Source organism: Felis catus, chromosome B3 (assembly GCF_018350175.1).
Source record: "Felis catus isolate Fca126 chromosome B3, F.catus_Fca126_mat1.0, whole genome shotgun sequence".
Lineage (NCBI taxonomy): Eukaryota > Metazoa > Chordata > Mammalia > Carnivora > Felidae > Felis > Felis catus.
The window spans coordinates 17196951-17217170 of record NC_058373.1 but is presented as its reverse complement, the minus strand read 5'-3'; the positions used below and the strand labels follow the sequence as shown (position 1 = coordinate 17217170).

Sequence of the window (20220 nt, the reverse complement as noted above, 5' to 3'; positions counted from 1 at the left end):
CATTCCAGCCAGCAAGGAGGGAGGGCATGCTCACTCTGTTTTAAGGAATCTTCCAGTAAGTTCTAGCCAAAAGGTTTTCTTACATCTCACTGGCTAGGACATATGTCACTTCTAACTACAAGAGAGGCTAGGAGAGGTAATATCTAGATATATTTTGGGGGCAACATGCCCAATTAAAAACTCAAGGTTCTATTACCAAAATAGATGAAAAGAATAAGTAACGGAAGGCAACTTACCGTCTCTGCCAAAAGATGATTTCAAAGGAGACGCTTGCAAAATTATTTTAAGAAGCTCAACAGTATCCTGAGAATTTGTCCGTTTTCTTCAGAGGTGACAGTTTTTATTTGAGTGTCCAAGTTCTGATGTCCATTTTTAAATTCACCTATTTGCAGTAAGATAGGAACTCTTGGATGCAACTGGTAGGGTGTAAATTGGCACAAACTTTCCAGAGCATAGTTTGACTTGGCGAGGTCAATTCTGGAAATTGATCCTAAGGAAATAATTAAGGATTCTCATGAAGATTGCAGATTGTAATAATAAAATGTTGGGAGTAAACAATGTCTCATAGTAGGAGACAGGTTATAACCTACACTATACTGTGAGATGTAATGCAGGTGTTAAGTGATTATGGAATCCACAGTATATTATGCCAAAAAATGGTTTCAGAATGGTTTGTTCTTTTTTTGTAGATATTTATATGTACATGCACATGCATAGGAAGGGACCTGGGAGGGGTGTGGGGGCGTTCCACATGAAGGTATTAATAAAGAGGGCATTTGAGGCAAATGGACTAGATCTCCTATATATTTTCATTTCTTAATTGTGATCTCTGATACTATTTTGAGTACATACTTTGATTATAAGGAAGAACAATAGAATCTTCACTAAGTAATATATGTCAGAGTCAATAATATACATATTTAAATAATTTTGTGTTTTTTCCCAGCTCAAGAAAAAGTAGGAGACATCTAATACAAACCAGATTTCATATTTTTGTTGATTTATATTTTATCTGCCAGTGAGGCTAACAGCCCCATGGAGTGTGATCATTACAGCATTGTTATGGAGACAAATGCTAGCTCATCTGCTTGGGACATGAATTGTGGATCTCTGGTTTTTAGACACTGCTTTCACTTAAGTTGAGCAGAGGGGCTCAAAGGAGAATGTTTCTAATACGCTGGGAATCCTCCGGACTCAGAGACACTGCCCACCCACCCTTTTTTTGTTGCTTTGTTTTGTTTTGTTTTTGTATTTGAGGAAAACAGTCAGACACAGGGGCCTCTCAGTTATATAATAGGTTAAGATACGGGAGTAAGTTAATACCATCATTTTTTGGAATCAGACCTTTGATATCCAAGCAGACACAAACTTCTCTAAAGCCATTTTGTAAACCTGAATAGTATCGTCTTTACTATATTCTAGGTTAATCATTTTTAAAGTAAATGATTTTTTAAACGATTTTAAGATACTCTTAATATCATAAATAATAAAATAATCTTTGAAATAACTATTTCTGCACGCTGAGGCTTTTTAAGATATTCAAGAAATACATTCAAAATGCAGAATGAACAGCGCATAATGCTTTTTAAAGGAATAATACACCGTATTGTTCCCATAGGGCTACCACATTATCACATTGGCCTGGGGCAAACTTCTAATGTGGCTATTACTACCCTCATTTTATAGATGAGAAAAGAGAGAGGGTCAAGGTCAGAGAAGCTAATGACTCATCAGGAGCAAACCGGGAGCAAATAGGAGAGGCTGGACTTTAAACCTGGTCTCCTGACTCCAAATACAGAGTATATTCTCCCTGCCTTGATGAAAGTGTGATTAGGGTCTGTAATACTGTCATTGCAAGTCAGTGGGGACTGCAGAGCCAGGCGGTCAGGTAGGTGGGTGGGTGGTAGGTTGTCGGTCACTGGAGAGATCCGGTGGGGATGGTGGGGGGGGGGGGGGGGGCGGGGAGGGGCCGGCCACCATGCAGGCCAGGCCCGGAGGAGGCTGTCCAGCCCCTGCCAGTCTCACACGCTGTCCCTTCCGCCCCCACAGTGTGCCCGAGCGCGTGCGGGAAGCGGGCGTGCACGGACAGCAACGAGTGCTGTCACCCCGAGTGCCTGGGCAGCTGCAGCGCGCCGGACAACGACACGGCCTGCGTGGCCTGCAGGCATTACTACTACGCCGGCGTCTGCGTGCCCACCTGCCCGCCCAACACCTACCGCTTTGAGGGCTGGCGCTGCGTGGACCGCGACTTCTGCGCCAACATCCCCAGCGCCGAGAGCAGCGACTCCGAGGGGTTCGTGATCCACGACGGCGAGTGCATGCAGGAGTGCCCCTCGGGGTTCATCCGGAACGGGAGTCAGAGGTCAGTCCCGCAGTCCCCGCTTTCCCACCCCCACCTCCATCCCCCCCCCCCCTCCCGGGGAGCAGGGAGGTTGGCGCTGCCCTTGTTCCATCTGGGCGGTGGGAACCCCGGGAGGTTAAGAGCGATGGATCCCCTTGAGAGGACAAGCGTAGCTGACATTTTGTAGGAGATTCTAGGAGCAGTTGGACAATAATAGTAATAATAATGATAACTATAATAATAATAATAATAATAATAATAATAATAATAATAAATGGCTTGCATTTGTTGTGGAAGTGTACTGCCTGGCCATTTGAAATTAAATACCTGACTTGCTGGCCTAGGTACGGCCTGGAGGTCACTCTCTCCCCTCCCTGCCCTTGCCAGGCTACCATCCAGGCCGTGCTGGGGTGTGGGGGAGACCTGGGAGGGCTGTAGACTTAGGATGGCCCTGCCCCACTTCCTGCCACTCGGCACAGGCCCAGTGAAGTCTTTGGGAGCACAGGCGGAAAGCCAAGCCAAGCCAAGCCAAGCCCTGACCAGCATCCCTGGGGCAGCCTGCAGGCCCAAAAGTCCGATAACACAAGCTCCATCCTGTGCCCACGCTAGCGGCACCAGACTAACCGGCAGCTTATCAAGTAACCTGTGTTTTCCGTCAGCACCTGCTCCTCTCACTCGCTGGCTTCCTCCACCGTCACCTTCCCTCGTTTTTGTCCATCTCTCTCGTTTTCCTTCCTGAACGTGGGGACTTCACTTGGGAAGCAAAGAAGTTGTCCACAGCAGAGACCATCCCCCTCGTGCATGCCCACCGGGCTTCCGTAAATTTGTTGTTGGCTTATGTTTTTCAAAAAGCAATAATAGCATTGTTGTAAAATAGGGAACTATAGCCCTGGAATCAAAAGAAGACTAGGGATATGGGGTTGTTCTTCCCTCCTGTTAGAGCAGAGGACTTTTAGGGAAGAATAGTTCAGTTGCAGTGGGCCAAATGCTTCCTCCATGATTAGCTTAGCACCAGGAGACCCTTATGTGCCTGGGTTCTGTAGCAATCTTCTGCAAGTAAAAAATACTATTAGAAAAGTAAACACTAATTTTGAATGTGCAACTCACCTGCTTTTTGCTGCAGTCTATTTCTGGTAACTGCATCAAGCAGTTTTATTTATTTATTTTGAGAGAGAGAGAGAGCACCCATGCACAAGCTGGCGGGGGCGGGGGTGGTTGGGGGTGCGGGCCAAGAGAGAGAAGAGAGCAAGAATCCCAGAAGGCTCTGTGCTGTCACTGCAGAACCAGACACGGGGCTCGAACCCATGAACCGTGAGCTCAGGATGGGAGCCTAAACGAAGAGTTGAACACATAACCCACTGAGCCACCCAGGCACCCCTCAAGCAAGTCTTTCGAAAGGGGATTGTGTATTCCAGTGTAATATTTGGAGATGTGGCTTATACCCTAGGCTTAATTTCAAGACAAAGCTAGAACTGACATGATTTCATAATATTAGACATAGAACAGCTTTTCACCTGTTACAATGGCTTTAACTAAAAGATAGTGTGCCAGGGACTCACAATGAGCTCTAAAGTGTACATATTCCACCCAGAATTAAGTCTACCACATTTTATTCCCCTTTTATTGGCAGACTTAGAACTTAGGAGGGCTTTCCCAATGCCCTGGGCAGTGCCTAGAACCCACATGAGGCGCAGCTCTGCTTCCTCCGTGGGAGTGGGCATGGAGATAGGGCAGCTGGTGCAAGAACTGGGGGTGGTACCATCTTTGTCCTCGGGGTACCCCGTCCTGCAATGTAGTGCGCCAGAAGGGAGTGCTAAGCATTTCAACAGTGTTGTTTCTCCCACTGCAGTGCGTTTTCAAAGAATCGAGCTGTTATTTTCCCTACCAGCCCTTATAGTCTGTTCAGAGCTACAGATATACCTCTTCTATTTTAAGATAAAACACCGTCAAGAAAGAATAAATACCCCTCTCAGCCTTTAAGGCCTATTTGACACTGAGTTTAAAATATTTATTAATGCTGTTTATACCCTCTCCGTACCAGAATGGATTCAAGGAAGCTTAATCTATAAACATGTAATCAGAGCACTTCCTTAGAAAAACATTTTTAAAGTGCTAGATGATTCCTAGACAGTTTAGCAAAGGTGTTTGGTTCAGAAATTGCTATTTGAATAAAACGTCAGGGAAAACTAAACATACACTTAACACGCGACCCTAGAAGTTATACTACTGGACATTCATCCCGGAGAAATGAAAACATACGTCCACAGAACAACAGGTACACAGTTGTTCATAGCAGTTTCATTTGTAATAGCCAAAGACTGAAAACAACTTAGATGTTCCACAGTAGGTAAATGGTTAAGCACACTGTGTTACATGCATACCGTGGAGGAATAATTCAGCAATATATGGGAGCAGAGTGTTGAAATACACAACAACTTGGATAGATCTCAAGGACGTTATGCTGTGTGTCAGAAGGTCTCATACTATGCCAGAGACTCATATGCCAGTCTCAAAAGGTCACATACTATGTAACTCCATTTATATAACAGTCTCAAAAATGACAAAATTCCCATGATGGAGAACAGATCGGTGGTCACCAGGAAGGAGTTAGGGAAATGAGGACAGGGTGGCTGTATGGGAGAGCTTCATGAAGAACGTCTGTAACTTGACTGCATGAAGATCACACAAGAGATAAGATGACACACACAGAATTATAGGTACACTGTAGCAGTGTTAATTACCTGGTTTTGCTATTGCATTATTATTATAGAAGATGTAACCTTTAGATGATGAAACTAGGTGAGGGGTCCAGGAGACCTTTCTGTACTCTATAACTTTCTGTGAATCCTCAATTGTTTCAGGAAAAAAAAAAAGGTTTTTGAAAGGGAGGGTGGGTGTATTATATGGTGTGTAGGTGAGTTAGAAGTAATAAAAGACCAACAAAAAGTGCTGAAGGGAAGCTACTACCCACGGTAGAAGTAAGAATGTTGTGTGTGATGTTACAGGAAAGAGAAATCTGCCTTTCTGGGGTTGGCCCAGCTCCTTGGGAAACGTTGCCTGGCATTCTCCTGACATGAAATGGGAAAAGAACAGGGAAATTTTGTTTACCTATGAGCTTATAAACAAAACAAACTCCTGCGCCATTGCCTTAGATATGCAGGAAAGTTCCATTTAAAAAAAAAAAAAAAAAAAAAAAAAAAGCCTTTCATGAGAAGAGAGTTACAACTGCTTTCTTGAATGTTTTTTACTTACCTTCATGAAGTTGAAAAGGCCATTCAAGAACAACACTGGAAATACACCTGGCTCATTAGTTCACCATTCTGTTTATTACACACATGTTCCATAAGGTTGTACCTTTTATTTTGTTTGGAAATCAGCCCACTTTGATCCCGGGTCTGTGGTTCAGCAACCTGATGAGCATTTTGTCCGCTGTTTCTTAAACAACCGTAGGTGATCAGGAGAAGGGCCAGTCTCACTCACTGATCCCTGAATCTTGGTGGTTAGCAGGATGTTTGGGATAGCATTTGAAACAGGAGTTCATTACAAAGTAGTGCAAGTTCCTCGCTTTCATCACGTGTACAGTGGAGAAAACCACCCAGATCCATTTATAAGTTGCTGCAAAACACCGTCCAGACATAATTTCATTTGTGCTTTAGCAAGAAAATGATGGATCTGTGCTATTCCACATGCCTTTGGGAATCCCTCACTGGGTTTGGTCGGGAGGCGGGCCTTGAGAGTTAGTCTCCCCTTTGTGGCGGAGACACCGCTGGCCCTGTGCTCTCCCTGTGCAGTCTCCCAGGCTGTGCCAGGGAAGGCCACAACATCGGAGAGCGGCCCCATTTTCCACAGGAGCCACCAGCGAATGTGTCCTTTCTTCCAGGCTATTTTCTCCCACATAGAACCAGCTGGCTCCCCAGCCGATAGGATGCCTCAAGGGTGCACCACATACTTTGTCTGGAAACAAGAGGCACGCTTTTCCTTTGTAGGCACTTTCTCCTTTTGGTTGCAACTTGAGTGGCTTATCCTGGGTGGCTTAGGGATGAGATGTGGCGTGCTTACTTACGTGCTTCAGAACCGTTGCATTTTGTAACATGTGCCGCAAAATAACCAGAATAAAAGCGTACCTTCGTGATTTTTTTTTTTTTTTTTTAATGCACAGAGCCTGACTCAGTTCTCTTGGTTGATTCTTTATCTTCAACAGCATGTACTGCATCCCTTGTGAAGGTCCTTGCCCCAAGGTCTGCGAGGAGGAGAAGAAAACAAAGACCATTGATTCTGTTACCTCTGCTCAAATGCTCCAAGGATGCACCATCTTCAAGGGCAATCTGCTCATTAATATCCGCCGAGGCAGTAAGTATTCCATCCCCCCGGAAGAGATGGCTGGATCCCTTGGTTTCCTTTTGTTGATGGCTTTCCTTCCCATCCGTGCCTCACAACTGCAGTACGGGCCTAGAAAAACAACATGGTGTATAAGCCTCGTGCCCAACACCTGTTTTTTGAGTTTCCCTTCAAGATAAAAAAAAACAGATTGAAAGGCAGTCTGTTTTTTAGCCGTGGGCTCAGTGTCGATTCACGCTGTGGGTCGCCACTCGTCTTTCTGTTAGTCCCATCGCCCCTGCAGGAGATGCAGGTCCCAACACACACAAGCCCCAGAAGAGGCTGGTAGACCGAAGGTATGACTCTGCAGCCTGCAGCTGGAGCGAGATCACATGGCTCCAAGTCCAAAGAGTTTTGGTTTCTTGAATGTATTGAGGAGACTGAGCAAAGAGAAGAGTTTAATGATACCACTTTGAAATTTTATTGAGTCCAAAGAGTGGTTAATCTCCTAATTTACTTTGGAGAGCCGGAAAAAAAAAAATACAAGTGTGTGTCATCAAAGCTTCAATCTTCACCCCTGTAAGATTGCCATCATTTGGAGTAGATGGCATTCCTGGTAATTGCATGTGTGCAGAAGCATTACTCATGGACTTATTCTGTGATATTTTCGTTTCTGATCTTCAGCTGACAATGGCTTCTAGCCTTAAATTCTCCGTCACTGGGACCACTAGGTCAAGGTACTGATGATCGTTGCCTACACTAGAATAAAAGTAGTAAGAACACCTTGAGGTTCCCTAAATCCTTTTGGGGAGAAATCTTTACAGATGGAGAAAAAAAAATGACTGATTGATTTATTCTGTGAATTTACTTGTCCTTAATACTGTGTGTTCAGTGAGTGAGCAGAGCTCTTATGGTTTCTAGATGGCAGAGACATGTTTATGCTCAGTCCATTTGGAGTTTTTGAAACCCCTGATTTTTCATAGCACTTTTGACACAACCACCACAGAGATAGCTTGGCATCTCTGGCTAGAATCTTCTTACCCTTAAGGTGCTTCTAAAGCTTTATTCCTTTGGCTCTTACTAGATTTCTTAATTTTTGAAAAGATGTCCTTATCCCTAGAACATACCCTTTAAGTACCAAACCTTTTTCTTCTTCTTTTTTTTTTTTTTAATGTTCATATCAGGCATGCATCCCGCCCCACATTTAAAATTCAGGATCTTGGGGCGCCTGGGTGGCTCAGTCGGTTGAGCATCCGACTTCGGCTCGGGTCATGATCTCACAGCTCATGGGTTCGAGCCCCGCGTCGGGCTCTGTGCTGACAGCTCGAAGCCTGCTTTGGATTCTGTGTCTCCCTCTGTCTGCCCCTAACCCACTCGCATTCTGTCTCTGTCTCTCTCAAAAATAAACATTAAAAAAAATTTTAAAAAAATAAATAAATAAATAAAATAAAATAAAATAAAATTCAGGATCTTTTCCTTGAAATATCAACTGCAGGCAACTTCCTGTGTTTATAACAAGATTACAGGAAATACACCATTGATATATTATGTTGTTTTCACATAGGTAGTAGTAGCAGCTCTTTCTCCAACTATTCTCTCGTTATGAAAATCATACGTGTGCGTTATAAAAACCCTCAGAAAAAAAATCGTGTGTGTGTTATAAAAAACCCTCAGAAAAAAAAATCATGTGAGCGTTATAAACACACTCAGAAAAAAATCATATGTGTGCATTATAAAAAACACTTAGAGAAAAGTCATGTGTGCATTATAAAAACGCTCAGAAAAAAATCATATGTGCATTATAAAAAACACTTAGAGAAAAATCATATGTGTGCATTATAAAAACAGAAGCACAGAAACGAATTTTTAAACATCACCAGCAGATAACCATCATTAACATTTTGGTGTGTTTTCTTCCAATCTTAGTAAGATGGACCCTTTAAATATAGATCCCTGTATCTTAGGAACTAGAAATGCAGCAAAGGCAGTTCCTAATGAGACCGAGAAAACGTTGTTTATTTAGTCATGCCCTTGTACTGTGGAGGCAGCACTGTCTGTTGACAGAGCGTATTAAAAGACATTCCCCAGATTTGTCAGCCTTCGCTAATTGGCAGTCTGGTATTTATGATTTTACATTCTGTTAATCAGCCCGGGAGCTATGGTACCCAGCCTTCTAGAGAGTCTCCTTCCCCTGACTCTGTGGGGCCCTGTCCCAGGAGAGGTTGTTCAAAGTCAAGCCCGGGGAAGTACGTTTTTGACAGGGATGGCAAGTTCCTGCACCAGCGGCCTGAGCCTCTCAGTGGCACCACGACCTGCCACGGAATCGTTCTCCAAACACGTTTGTGGGAAGCCGAGTGTGGCATCCTCACGCTTCGCGAACGCTCGCTAACGCGGCCCCCCTCTTGGTGCAGATAACATTGCCTCGGAGCTGGAGAACTTCATGGGACTCATCGAGGTGGTGACAGGCTATGTGAAGATCCGCCATTCCCACGCCTTGGTCTCCTTGTCCTTCCTCAAAAACCTTCGCCAGATCTTAGGAGAGGAGCAGCTGGAGGGGTAAGTGCTCCGAATGTCATGAGCCGACATCCTCCTTTTACAAAAGAAGCAGTGTGCTTGTAAGACTCTGCGTTACTAAGGTGAGGGCCCTTTCTTGTTAGGAGGAAACGAAGGTATTGCGGGTCCGACGCTACCTGCGAGATGGCCCATGTCCTCAGGTGGGGTCTCACAGACGCATGACTCCATCCGCGGGACGTTGCTGTTTTGGAAAAGTGTGTTGTGACCCGTCGATCACGGGCTGCGTGTCTACAAGACAGGGGTGCTGGTGGGGACCCTCTGTGCCAAAAGCAATAGAAATAGGTCTAAGGTGCTTAATCATCATTTACATGACTCTTATCTACCTCAGGATGCTACACACTATGGAAAACCATTCTGTCTTTTAAAATACAGTTGACCCTTGGTTTGAACAATGTGGTTTGAATCACGCGGGTCCCCTTATACACAGTTTTGTTTGCATAAATACAGTGCAGTACTGTAAATGTTATTTTCCTTATAATTTTTTAACTAACATCTTCCCCAGCTGACTCTGGTGTAGGGGCACAGTATATAACACATATAATATATGAAATATGTGTTAATCAATTGTTGATAGGACGACTTCTGGTCAACAGTAGACTGTTAGTAGATAAGTGTGGGGAATGTCAAAAATTACGTGTGCGTTGGTGGCTATGCAGAGTGCAGCACCCTAACCCCCACGTTGTTCACGGATAAACTATATACGGGAACGTAAGCGATCTGGAGGAGTCTGGATAGTTCATTTTGTTACACAGAAATCATGAGTCACAAAATTGTTTTATCAATTAGCCTACAGGATTTACGCTACTGGTAGAATTTTTTGCCTTCTGCAGAAGTATGCTTTGTGATCGGGGCTTTTAAACTAGCTGGAGGCTTTTCGCTACCAGGTAAACAAGAATTGATGTTTCTTGCTACGGTTTCTTTCTAGAAGTTAGCCTGCGTGTACCTCTGCATACATACCTTTCTCTTCATACTCCCTTTCAATACAACTCTTGCCCGGCTTTAAGCTTTGCAATAAAAGGAGACATTCATTAAAGAGCAAATTCCTTCCAAAGAGAATTTGGGGAAATCATTTAGGAAAGAAAGAGGTGGGAAGGTCATGGGAAAGGTTGTCCTTGCTGATTTATCTGCCCCGACTGGATAGAGTTACCCCATAAGGGTTTCTTTATAGCCTCCCTGCTTTTCTCAGACTAACTCTTGGTCAGTCTTAAATTCTTAAAATTCCATCATCTGATACAGCTAAAGAGAGAGGGCAGCCCTTCATTCCATCCTGGAAAAGCACACTGTCCTCCCCACTGGGAACACTGATTCTCGAGGAAAAAAAAAAACTTTCTTTCTCCCCACAAATCCAAGAAGGCTGCCACTGTGCCCCACAGTGTCCCAAGTCACTTGTACATCAAGCTGGGGCTCTGCCATTTTGGGGTGCTGGCTACTTTTTGTTACATGAAATCTTAGAGTGAAGTTTAGCACAGCTCTTTTTCTCTCCAGGTTTGTGTTCCTGGGATCCCTCGTGTTGGTAAGCACTTTTCCTTTGGCAGGTCGGTATCAGCAACTTTTCCTGCTGCTTAAAGATACACATTCCTCCCCTCCCCCAGGCTGAACAAGTGATATACATAGAGATGAAAGCTGGGAGGAGAGTGTAATTTTTATTAGGAATGGTTATACGAGGGGATTACCTTTCAGTCGTGTGGCCACTGAAAGGTACGATGCCTTTAAAGGCAGATGAGAACTAAGACTGATTTTTATTTGTAGGGATGTAGATGACACATTTCTGACTGCCTGAAGTTTGTATAGAACCTGAAGTCCCCGTGGGGGCTCTTTAAAGGATGCCTGTCATTGCTCAGGTGTTTGGGACTCCTCCAGGCTCCAGGATGCTTCAGACCCCCGCCTGCTATTAACATTTTCGATGACAAGGGAGGGCAGATGGGGCTGTGAGTTTTCACATCCCACTGCTGATCAGTGGCCCTTGTAAGCTCCGAGGATGCTGGGCTTCCAGCCTTTAATTCCTATGTGCTGCTTCTTGGAGTCTGTCTATCTGTCTCTTTCCCTCTTTCTCTCTCTCTCTCTCTAAAGTAGAGAGACTACTACTTTAGACAGAGAGAGAGAGAGAAACCATGAGCAGGGAGGAAGAGAGAGAGAATCTTAAGCAGACTCCTTGCTCAGCTCAGAGCCTGAGGCAGGGCTCGATCCCACAACCCCGGGACCCTGAACCAAAAATGAACAGTTGGGTGCTTAACTGACGTAGCCACCCGGGCGCTCCTTGCGGGTTCTCTCTTTAGCTGGGGTGCTTGAGACTCTTGCCTGTCTTGGTGGGAGTTGCGTTCTCTCATGGGCCTTCCCCTCCCATGACCAAAAAAGGTTTAGGTCATCGTCACTTGTGATGAACGCTCCTAACAGCTTTTTGCACCAGGTGTGCCCACAAGCAACAACTCAGTTCTTTGTTTTGCATCCTGAAACTTAGGAAGAGCGTTCGTTCCAGCCCTTCACCAGCTCTCCCCACCCCTGCAAGGAGGGAAGAGTCAGAGAGAGGCAGAGAAGAAAGGAATATGATAAAAATAAATACCAACAACAGTGCAGAAGCAGAACTTGCAAGGTGCTCCCAGGGAAGGGAAAGGAATGTGCCACGGGCATGAGAAAGAGGCAGATAATCTGATTACAAAGATCCCAGGGTGGCATTTGACATGGGCCTCGAAGTGTTTCCAGAAACACTCAGAAAGCAGAAGGTGAAGAGGGCAGTTCAGGATAGGGCAGCAACCGCAAAGGCGGCGAGTTGGGGCATCCTGGGACCTGTTTGGCAAATAATGCTGGAGAGGTAGGTGGTATTAGAATTACGTAAGGTGTTATGCACCCAGGCGTGGAGGTTATAATTTAGGTAAACGATGGAATGTATTCTTTCGAGCCCGAGGAGAGTTAGCAGAGCGACCTGGACATTTCGTTTCTGTGCGCCTTTGGTTTAAGCCAAGAAAATTTTTATCCCAGTGCTTTCCCAACTTTGCGACATGTTAGAATCCTCTTGGGTGGGGACAGGTAAAAAAAAAAAAAAAAATCCCAGTAGCCCAAGTGGCACTCCCAGTGTGGTCAGGATGTTTGGGGGTGGGATCCAGGTGCCAATGATTTTCTTAAGAATCTGAGGTGATTTCACTGTGTAGCCACAATTGGATACCATTGCTGTGTCCTGTCATTTCTTCTCCTCAACGTGTGCCTCCTCAAAGCACTTTGCCTCTTTTCCTAAATATTTTCTTGTCACACTACTGCCTTAAAGGACATTTTTCTTGAACTTCTGTAGCTGACAAGAACACTAATAAGTGCCACCATTTGGCTCAATGGAAGTTTCATAGCATTTGGTTTGGATGGAGAGCAGACAAATCCATAGCGCAGGGATCCTTCTGTCTGAAGACCTTGGCTTTCCAGACCGGAACTGAGATCTACCTCCAAGTCCCTTGCGCAACCCAGACCACTGAGTCCAGCGCAGAACATGAAGCTCAAGCATTTTACCTGGAGTGGAGCTCGAGTTTGTATTCCAAGCGAGCCGATTTTGTAATCTGATTTCCAGGGTGGCGAAAGATGTGGGCAGAATCACATCTGAACAGGCAGCAAGGTACTTGGTGGCTGGAAGAACAGGGCCCGACAGCGTGAGGCAGTCGTCAGTCTGTCCGCAAGCACTCAGACCTCCAGGTTTCCTCGAGGACGTGACTCAGGCTGCGTACTGTGATGTGTTTCTAGACTAATAGCCTTAGACATTAAGAAATCAAGGTTTTCCTGCTACTTAAGAAGGAAATGGGTCTTGTAATACACACGTATAAGATTTATATAAAATGACTAATTGTTAAGCCCTGGAATAGAAAACAGAATATTTCTGCTATCTTGACAGTCCCTTCATTTGGACACCCTTATTTTTTTATGGCATCAGACAAATGAGGAGTTAGAATTTCAGATTCTTTGGTGCCCAAGGATTGTTGCTCCAAAAAGCATAAAAGCAGATGCAGGTAGCAAGGGATATAAGAATTGAAAACCTTGGGGCCTTCAGGCATCTCTGTGCTCACTATCCTACCACTTGACTTTGCAAAACTTGGCGCTTCATCCTGCCTTCCTGCAACTCTCAGATTAGGCTGCAACAGGGCTGTGGGGACTTTTAAAAATAAAGACTCAACCATGTGACTCAGCAATTCCAGGCTCTACCCAGTATCTTCCCAAGAGAAATGAAAACGTGCCCACACAAGACCTGAATGTGAATGTTCCTAACAGGATTATTCATGATAGCCCACCCCCCACCTCAAAAAAACAAAAACAAAAACAAAAAAACACTGGAAACAGTCCACATGTCCATCAACAGATGAGTGGATAAACTAACTGTGGCACAATGGAATACTATTCAACAATAATATAACAACATGGGTAACCCTCAGAAACATTGAGCTAAGTGGGAAAAAAGCCAGACACAAAAGGCTGCACATTACGTGATTCCATTAGTTTCTACAAAAAGCAGAACTGTGGAGACGGCAAGCAGATTGGTGAAGGCTGGGAGTAGGGGCAGAGACTGACCAGCGTTGGCAGGGAGGGAACTTTGACATCGTGGAAATATTCCGAAACTGCATTGTGGTGATGGTTGGACAGCTGTATAAATTTATGAAGCTCATGGCTCTGTACACTTATGATGGGTACAGTTTTTGGTAGGTAAATTCTACCTCAGTAAAGCTATTCAGAAAACAATCAAAGGGGAAACATGTTCTGAGTTTCTGTCTGGTGCCTAGTGGCACTTGAATATAAATGCCCGCCCTTGCTGAGCCTCCAAGGTTGGTGCAAATATCGGATTTGGGGGAGATTGGATGTGGTGTAAAGCCGCATCTGTGAAAAGGCCAAATCCTGTATCTGTTGCAGATTGCTAGGATGCTGGAGACGGTCCTTGTGTGCTGGATTCTGATGCCCCCTAGAGACAGCCGGAAAGAGTCTATGGTTTCTCCGAGAAATGAAAGGGAATGATCAGCTGTGTATTTGCAGATTTTTTTTTTTTCAATTTGTCAGTAAGGGCTGAAAGGCAGGAATATCCCTTCCACCCCCGTAGTTTGAACTCCTAGCCCTCAATTCCCTTTTTCCCAGCCTGGGAGAAGCCAAATAAGACACTGCCTAGAGTTGTTGCTTTAGTGAGCGGTGGAGATGATGCTCAGACCCTGATGTTTGGATTCTCCAATGCAGTGCTCTAAACACTGGCCCTGGAGCTGTCTTCTGTGCACCATGCAGATTCCCAGCCCTTTCGCTTTCCTTTGCTTCCACATCTTTCCTGCCCTTCATCAGAGCAGGTGGGGAGGTGGTCGTTATTGGTTACTCAAGGAAGACAGCCCCAAGACTGGAGCCATGAATAAAACACCTGAGTGTCTAGTATATACTAGGTATTTAGAATATATCAATACAGTTAGGGGCGCCTGGGTGGCTCAGTCAGTTGAGTGTCCGACTTCGGCTCAGGTCATGATCTCACAGTCCGTGGGTTCGAGCCCCACGTTGGGCTCTGTGCTGACAGGTTGGAGCCTGGAGCCTGCTTCAGATTCCGTGCCTCCCTCTCTCTCTGCCCCTCCCCTGCTCGTTCTCTCTCTCTCTCTCTCTCTCTCTCTCTCTCTCTCTCTCAAAAATAAACATTACAAAAGAATATAAATCAATACAGATAATATACAGGTATCCTCAAGGAAATGATGGATTGCTTGCAACCCACCTGAATTGGTCTACATTTTGTCTGATGGGGCCCACCCAAGTACAGAAACAAACGTCTTTTGCCACACAAGGAGGGCTGGGAGTCAGGATATCAATACCTATAAAACCCGGGCATCTGTGTGAGCTACAGAAAAATAAACAACTTAATTTTTTGTTTATATATATTCAATGAATGTAAAGGCAGTAAGCTTAGAAACGATTAGGAAATCACATTAATTGACGTATATAGCCATTTCCTTTAGGAAACAATGAAAATCTGTGAGTGTGTGTGTGCCTGTGTGTGTAAATGTGCAGGCAAGTCTCTCTGCCTTGTACCGTCTCTTAATTGTCACCTAATCATGGGAGGGAAGTTTGGGGCGGAGCCAGGCCCCAACCTGGGGTTGGAGAAACAAGAACACTATTGACAGGCAGCTCCTGATGGCTTGGTTATTATTTTGACGAGGGTTTTATTTTTGCCTCTTCTGTCGCTCACACAGGCTCCATGACGCCTGGGTTTTATTGATATTGGTATCCTGGCCCCAGGCCTTCTCAGTGTTGTAAAAAATGTTTGTGTTTACTGTAAAAAGATAATCTTGCTTTTCAAAGTGATTAATCACATACACAGAATTTCAGTGTGCCTGCCACTCATTTGTCAAGTTCCTGATTTATAATTCATGCTTCCTCCATGGGGAGAAGCATGTTTTGTTCAGAAGGTATTTTCCGTGTGGTTCTGTTCCCTGCCAGTGAAATCCGTTTACTAAAAGGAAGCCTCACCCTGAGTTGAGACAGGAGCTTGACCTGGTTAATTGGCCTGCACTCCCGGCCTAGAGGTTTCTGCACCAACCAGATCTTGTCCCCTGGGACCAAGACAGGAACCTGGGAGCAGCCAGACCCTTTGGGGTTTGGTGTCGGCACTGCAGAGTGTCCTTCAGAGCAGGAAGTAACCGTGGGCAAGAATGGGAGAATAGAAGGCATCTGTTTCCACCTGCAAACCCCTCCGTCAGTTGTGTGCATGCATCACCCTGCTTTCTGCAGCCTGGCAGTGCGGGGTGGGGGAGGGTGGCCACCGGCCCAAGGGATGGCCCATCTCACCTTGCCACGTTCCAGCGCTCCCCACCTGTACACATGGCCTTGCGTTGCGTATCCTGAGTCTCGATTCATTTGGACAACATCTCATGTTCCTTTTTCAGTGGATATACGTGTTAGGAAGTGAGCTCTTCCCGAAAGGAAAGTATTACTGCCTCGCAAGTTTTGGCCACCTGGTTTGGTGGCCATGAATGTGTCAGGGGACCTCAGGGTGGGTTAGTGAGGAGCCTGGCTTGGTTTGAGAGGTGCTGCCTTTGGACTTACTTGGCCCACTGGACCCTGTGTGGGCAGGACTCCCACCACCACCACCCCTGCACGCGTGTGGACGGACAGTGCCCAGTGCTTGTCGGGGGGCTGGGCTCAGGCTGGTGGGGCAGATTCCAGCTCAGCGTTGTGACTTCTCCCGGACATTAGGGTCTTGGACTCCTAAAACCAACAGGGAGCTCAGATGTTCATACCCCTTGTTGTCCTGTGTGTTCATACCCTCCTAGTCCTATGAGTGAACCAGACTGATGGCTACAGAAAGTTCTAAGTGAACTGCCCATGGCTACGTGGCTCATCCATGGCATTTGTAGTCCTGAACCCCTGTCTCCGAACTCCCTTGTGAATTCCCATGAATGCATCACAAGTCTGCTTGGCAGCATTTTAACCATAAGTTTTGTTTTCTTAATGAATGAGACTCAGGCTGGGGATTGACGAGGCGGGTGGAGGTCCTGGTCTGAGTATACATGAAGAACCTCACCAGGTGCAGAAAGGGGCCCATGGACACAGCCTCTAGGGCAGAAGAGGGCTTTACACTTCTGTCTGGCTCTCTTGGCCCTGGAAAGGGGGCTGGATCCTTTCTTCCCAGCAGTTTGTGTACTGGATCCTTAAGTGGATCTTAGAAATAGCTCAAAATGCTGTACCAATTCCGTTTCGTATAAAGTGCTCGAGTGAGCCCCGGATAGAGCCTGAGGCTGGAGACCAGGAGGGGGAGAAGACAGGTTCGAGGTCCATGTGGAGCTGACCTTTCAGCCCAGAGGACTTGGATGGGCAGCAAGGTCCTGCCTGCCTGGTTTCCCCAGGGACCCGGAGAAAGGGGCGTTATTGCGTGGATCTTTCTCCAGACCCCTAAGCTGTAGCTGTCTGCTCTCCCACCTCCCGGAGCATGGATTTCTCTCTGGGTAGCCAGAACTGTTGCTGATTCCACCGTCCTCCCATCTTCCCTTCAGTCGACAGGTGGAGCCACTGCTTCTGTGTCCGCCCATAACTCACTTGGTCAGCTCTGGACCTCCAGCCCCTTGTCAGTGCCCAGCACCTGTTAGACCAGTGCTTCTGCCGGTGCGATCCTGGCACCCGAAGGTGTCAGCACCACTGAGGTGCAGGGTGCAGGTTAGCAATGCAGATTCTTGGCCCACATAGACCTACTAATGAGAAACTCTGGGAGTGGAGCCCAGCACTTGGAAAACAAGCCTTGTGCACACTAGCCTTGTGTTGGATACTGAGTCACTGTTGCCTGGATGATGTGGTCCAGAGGGACTGCCCTTAGCGGGGGTGGTTTCTCTTTCCCCACCTTCTCCAAGGCGGGTGGTGAGGCTTTTCAAGATGGGATGAATCTGGAGGAGGGAGCAGGCCCAGGGCTGGTCCACCACTGAGTCTGGCTCCCTGTCTCCATTCTGCCTCCTGCCCCATCAAACACCACTGATGGCACGGGTGGGATTTACCCCCAAGGATAATGGCAGACTTTCTACAGCAAATATGTAAGCTGTTCCGGTTGAGTAGCCGAGCGTGTCTGTTCTCCCGTGGACTGACTTCAAGTGCATTATACATACTCTGCTCTGAGAGAAATACCCAAAGGCATTTCTGTGGAATGATTCCAGCAACACCCTCTGGTACGCGAGGCATCATTTTGTTGGTAATAGAGGTCCTAAAATTAATTCGTGTCTTCCCGATTCCAGTACGCTGTCCTGCAATCAGATGGTTGCTGTTGTGAACAGGAACTGTCCACGCTTCCCCACTATTAATGACTAAACCTCTCACTGGCAAAGGCAGCGTGTTCCGGAGCCACGTGTGGAGGAGGGCCCGTGTGGCGCGGCCAGTGGGTGGGACACTGGGCAAGGGCCGGAGAGCTCACGGTGGTTTCTGTGCTTCCAGGAACTACTCTTTCTATGTCCTTGACAACCAGAACTTGCAGCAGCTCTGGGACTGGGGCCACCGCAACCTGACCATCAAAGCTGGGAAGATGTACTTTGCTTTCAACCCCAAGTTGTGCGTCTCCGAAATTTACCGCATGGAGGAGGTGACCGGGACTAAGGGGCGCCAGAGCAAAGGGGACATCAATACGAGGAACAACGGAGAGCGAGCCTCCTGTGAGTGGCCCCTCCTCCTCCGGTCTAGAACAGCGGCTCCGTTTGTGGTCCCCTCCTCGCTTCACTTGGGGGTGGGGGGACACGAGGCCTCCTTAACTAGCACTTTGCTCACACGTGTGTATGTTCAGAGTCGGTAGCAGGGCAGATGCATGACACGTTCACGTTCGTGCTTCTCCCTTAGCATCTAGATGAATGCACTACACATTTATAAATAGGTTCCTACACAGATTTTTCCAGAAGTGCTTACAGAATGCAGAGTTAAATGTCCATGTATTTTATACATATATAATGTATGTATATTATATGTGTATATTATATATAATATATATATATATATATATATTATATATATTAGAGAGAGGTAGAGAGAGGGAGAATCCTAAGCAGACTCCACGTTCAGTGCACAGCCCAACGTGGGGCTTTCCATCCCACGACCCTGCTATCATGACCTGACCCGAAATCAAGAGTTGGACGCTCAACCGACTAAGCCACCCAGGTGCCCCAATTTAAATGTCTTTTAATGCATAGGCATACGGTCAGATTATTTGTCACAGAGGAGCTAGTTCCCTCCAGGGAGCGAGCTCAGCTCCACTGCCCACAGCATAGGGGAAGCCTGAGGGCAGAGGGGGCTAAGCCCTAAGCCCAGCGCATGGCCCTGGGGTCTCTGTCTCTCACTTGGCCTCCTCCTCACTCACACCCCAACACGAGAAAGGTGGAGAGAGTCTGTAGACTCCCTGAATTGACACTGCTTTCTTAAATTTAGAAGAGTGTAATTATAACCTTGCAATGGTTACATGACTTTTACCTTTAAGGTCCCGTATCTGAGCTGTAGCAGTACATCTCTCAGCTAACCCTGTATGTAAAGCGGCTTTTGAAAATGCGGTTCTGTTCAGGTGGATAGAGTTCTAAAAGTAAATTGTCTCTCTGTCCTCGGCCTTTAATAAGGGAAGGGTGTTAGGAAAAAAAAGAGTGATTTATAGGATCAAAGATGTGCACACGCACGTGCACACACGGCACACGCAGGTTCGAGAAACTATTAGCATTTGATGAGTTTTGCTGGCATCTGGATTTACCCGGTAGATACTCAAACTGCCCAGGAAGGGTTTTTGGAGGGAAGAAGCCTGATGCAAGGCTGGATGGCGTGTTTGCAACCAGCGCCTTGTCCTTGACATGCCCACACAGCCCCTGCCGGACTCCCTGTTCTCCTCCAACTCAGCCGGTCTGCCCTATCAGACTGTGACTACGGTAGCCGTTTCTTTCCCATTGAAAACAAAATCATGTTTTCTCTTTAAATAACCCTCAAGCGGAAACTACAGTGTTTTTCTAATCTCACATCAGCACATTTTGCTCCCCGACTTTTTAGTATTAACTGCCTTCAGCCTGCGCTTCACCTACTGAGTACGTCAGGATTCAGGCAAATAGAGGCAGAAAAGGACAGTCTGTAGGAGGGCTCCAAGTCTCCCTGAGGAGAGGCGGTCAGCAGCTCTTCCCCGGTCCTCGTGGTCCTTTGAATCTGGCCAGAGGAACAAGACAGGGGCTCAGAGTTGGGTCCCTGCCATACCTCCCCAGCAGCGTCCCACGGAGCACAGGGGGCTTTGCCAGGTGACACTGTTCTTGTCAGTGCTTACTTCATTCCCGGTGGTATGTCAGCCCCAGCTGGAGCCTCCGGGAAGCTTCCGTGTCCTTCCAAGCCGATACCACGTTTAGACTGAAAGTGCCCCACTGTGGCACACCTGGTCTGTTAGCCCGTCTCTGCTGATTGAGCAGGAGCAGGCGGAGACCCCTAACACTACAGAGCAGGTGCCCTCCTATCGCAGAAGATTCAGCCAGCTTACAGGGCTCACCTTCCCCGGCCCCTTGGCAGCCGCGTCTTAG

At 46.5% G+C, this 20220-nt stretch overlaps 1 protein-coding gene across 3 annotated transcripts in view; it reads left to right on the top strand.

Annotated features, from left to right (window-relative positions):
• The window catches only part of IGF1R (insulin like growth factor 1 receptor), a 310805-nt gene that overhangs the window by 235097 nt on the left and 55488 nt on the right, over window positions 1–20220 (top strand). For all 3 annotated transcript variants that reach the window (XM_023254966.2, XM_045058873.1, XM_023254968.2), the window contains exons 3-6: window positions 2050–2362; window positions 6543–6691; window positions 9070–9214; window positions 18131–18345. In XM_023254966.2, the coding sequence (XP_023110734.1) occupies window positions 2050–2362; window positions 6543–6691; window positions 9070–9214; window positions 18131–18345 (822 nt within the window). The remainder of the gene's footprint in view (window positions 1–2049; window positions 2363–6542; window positions 6692–9069; window positions 9215–18130; window positions 18346–20220) is intronic.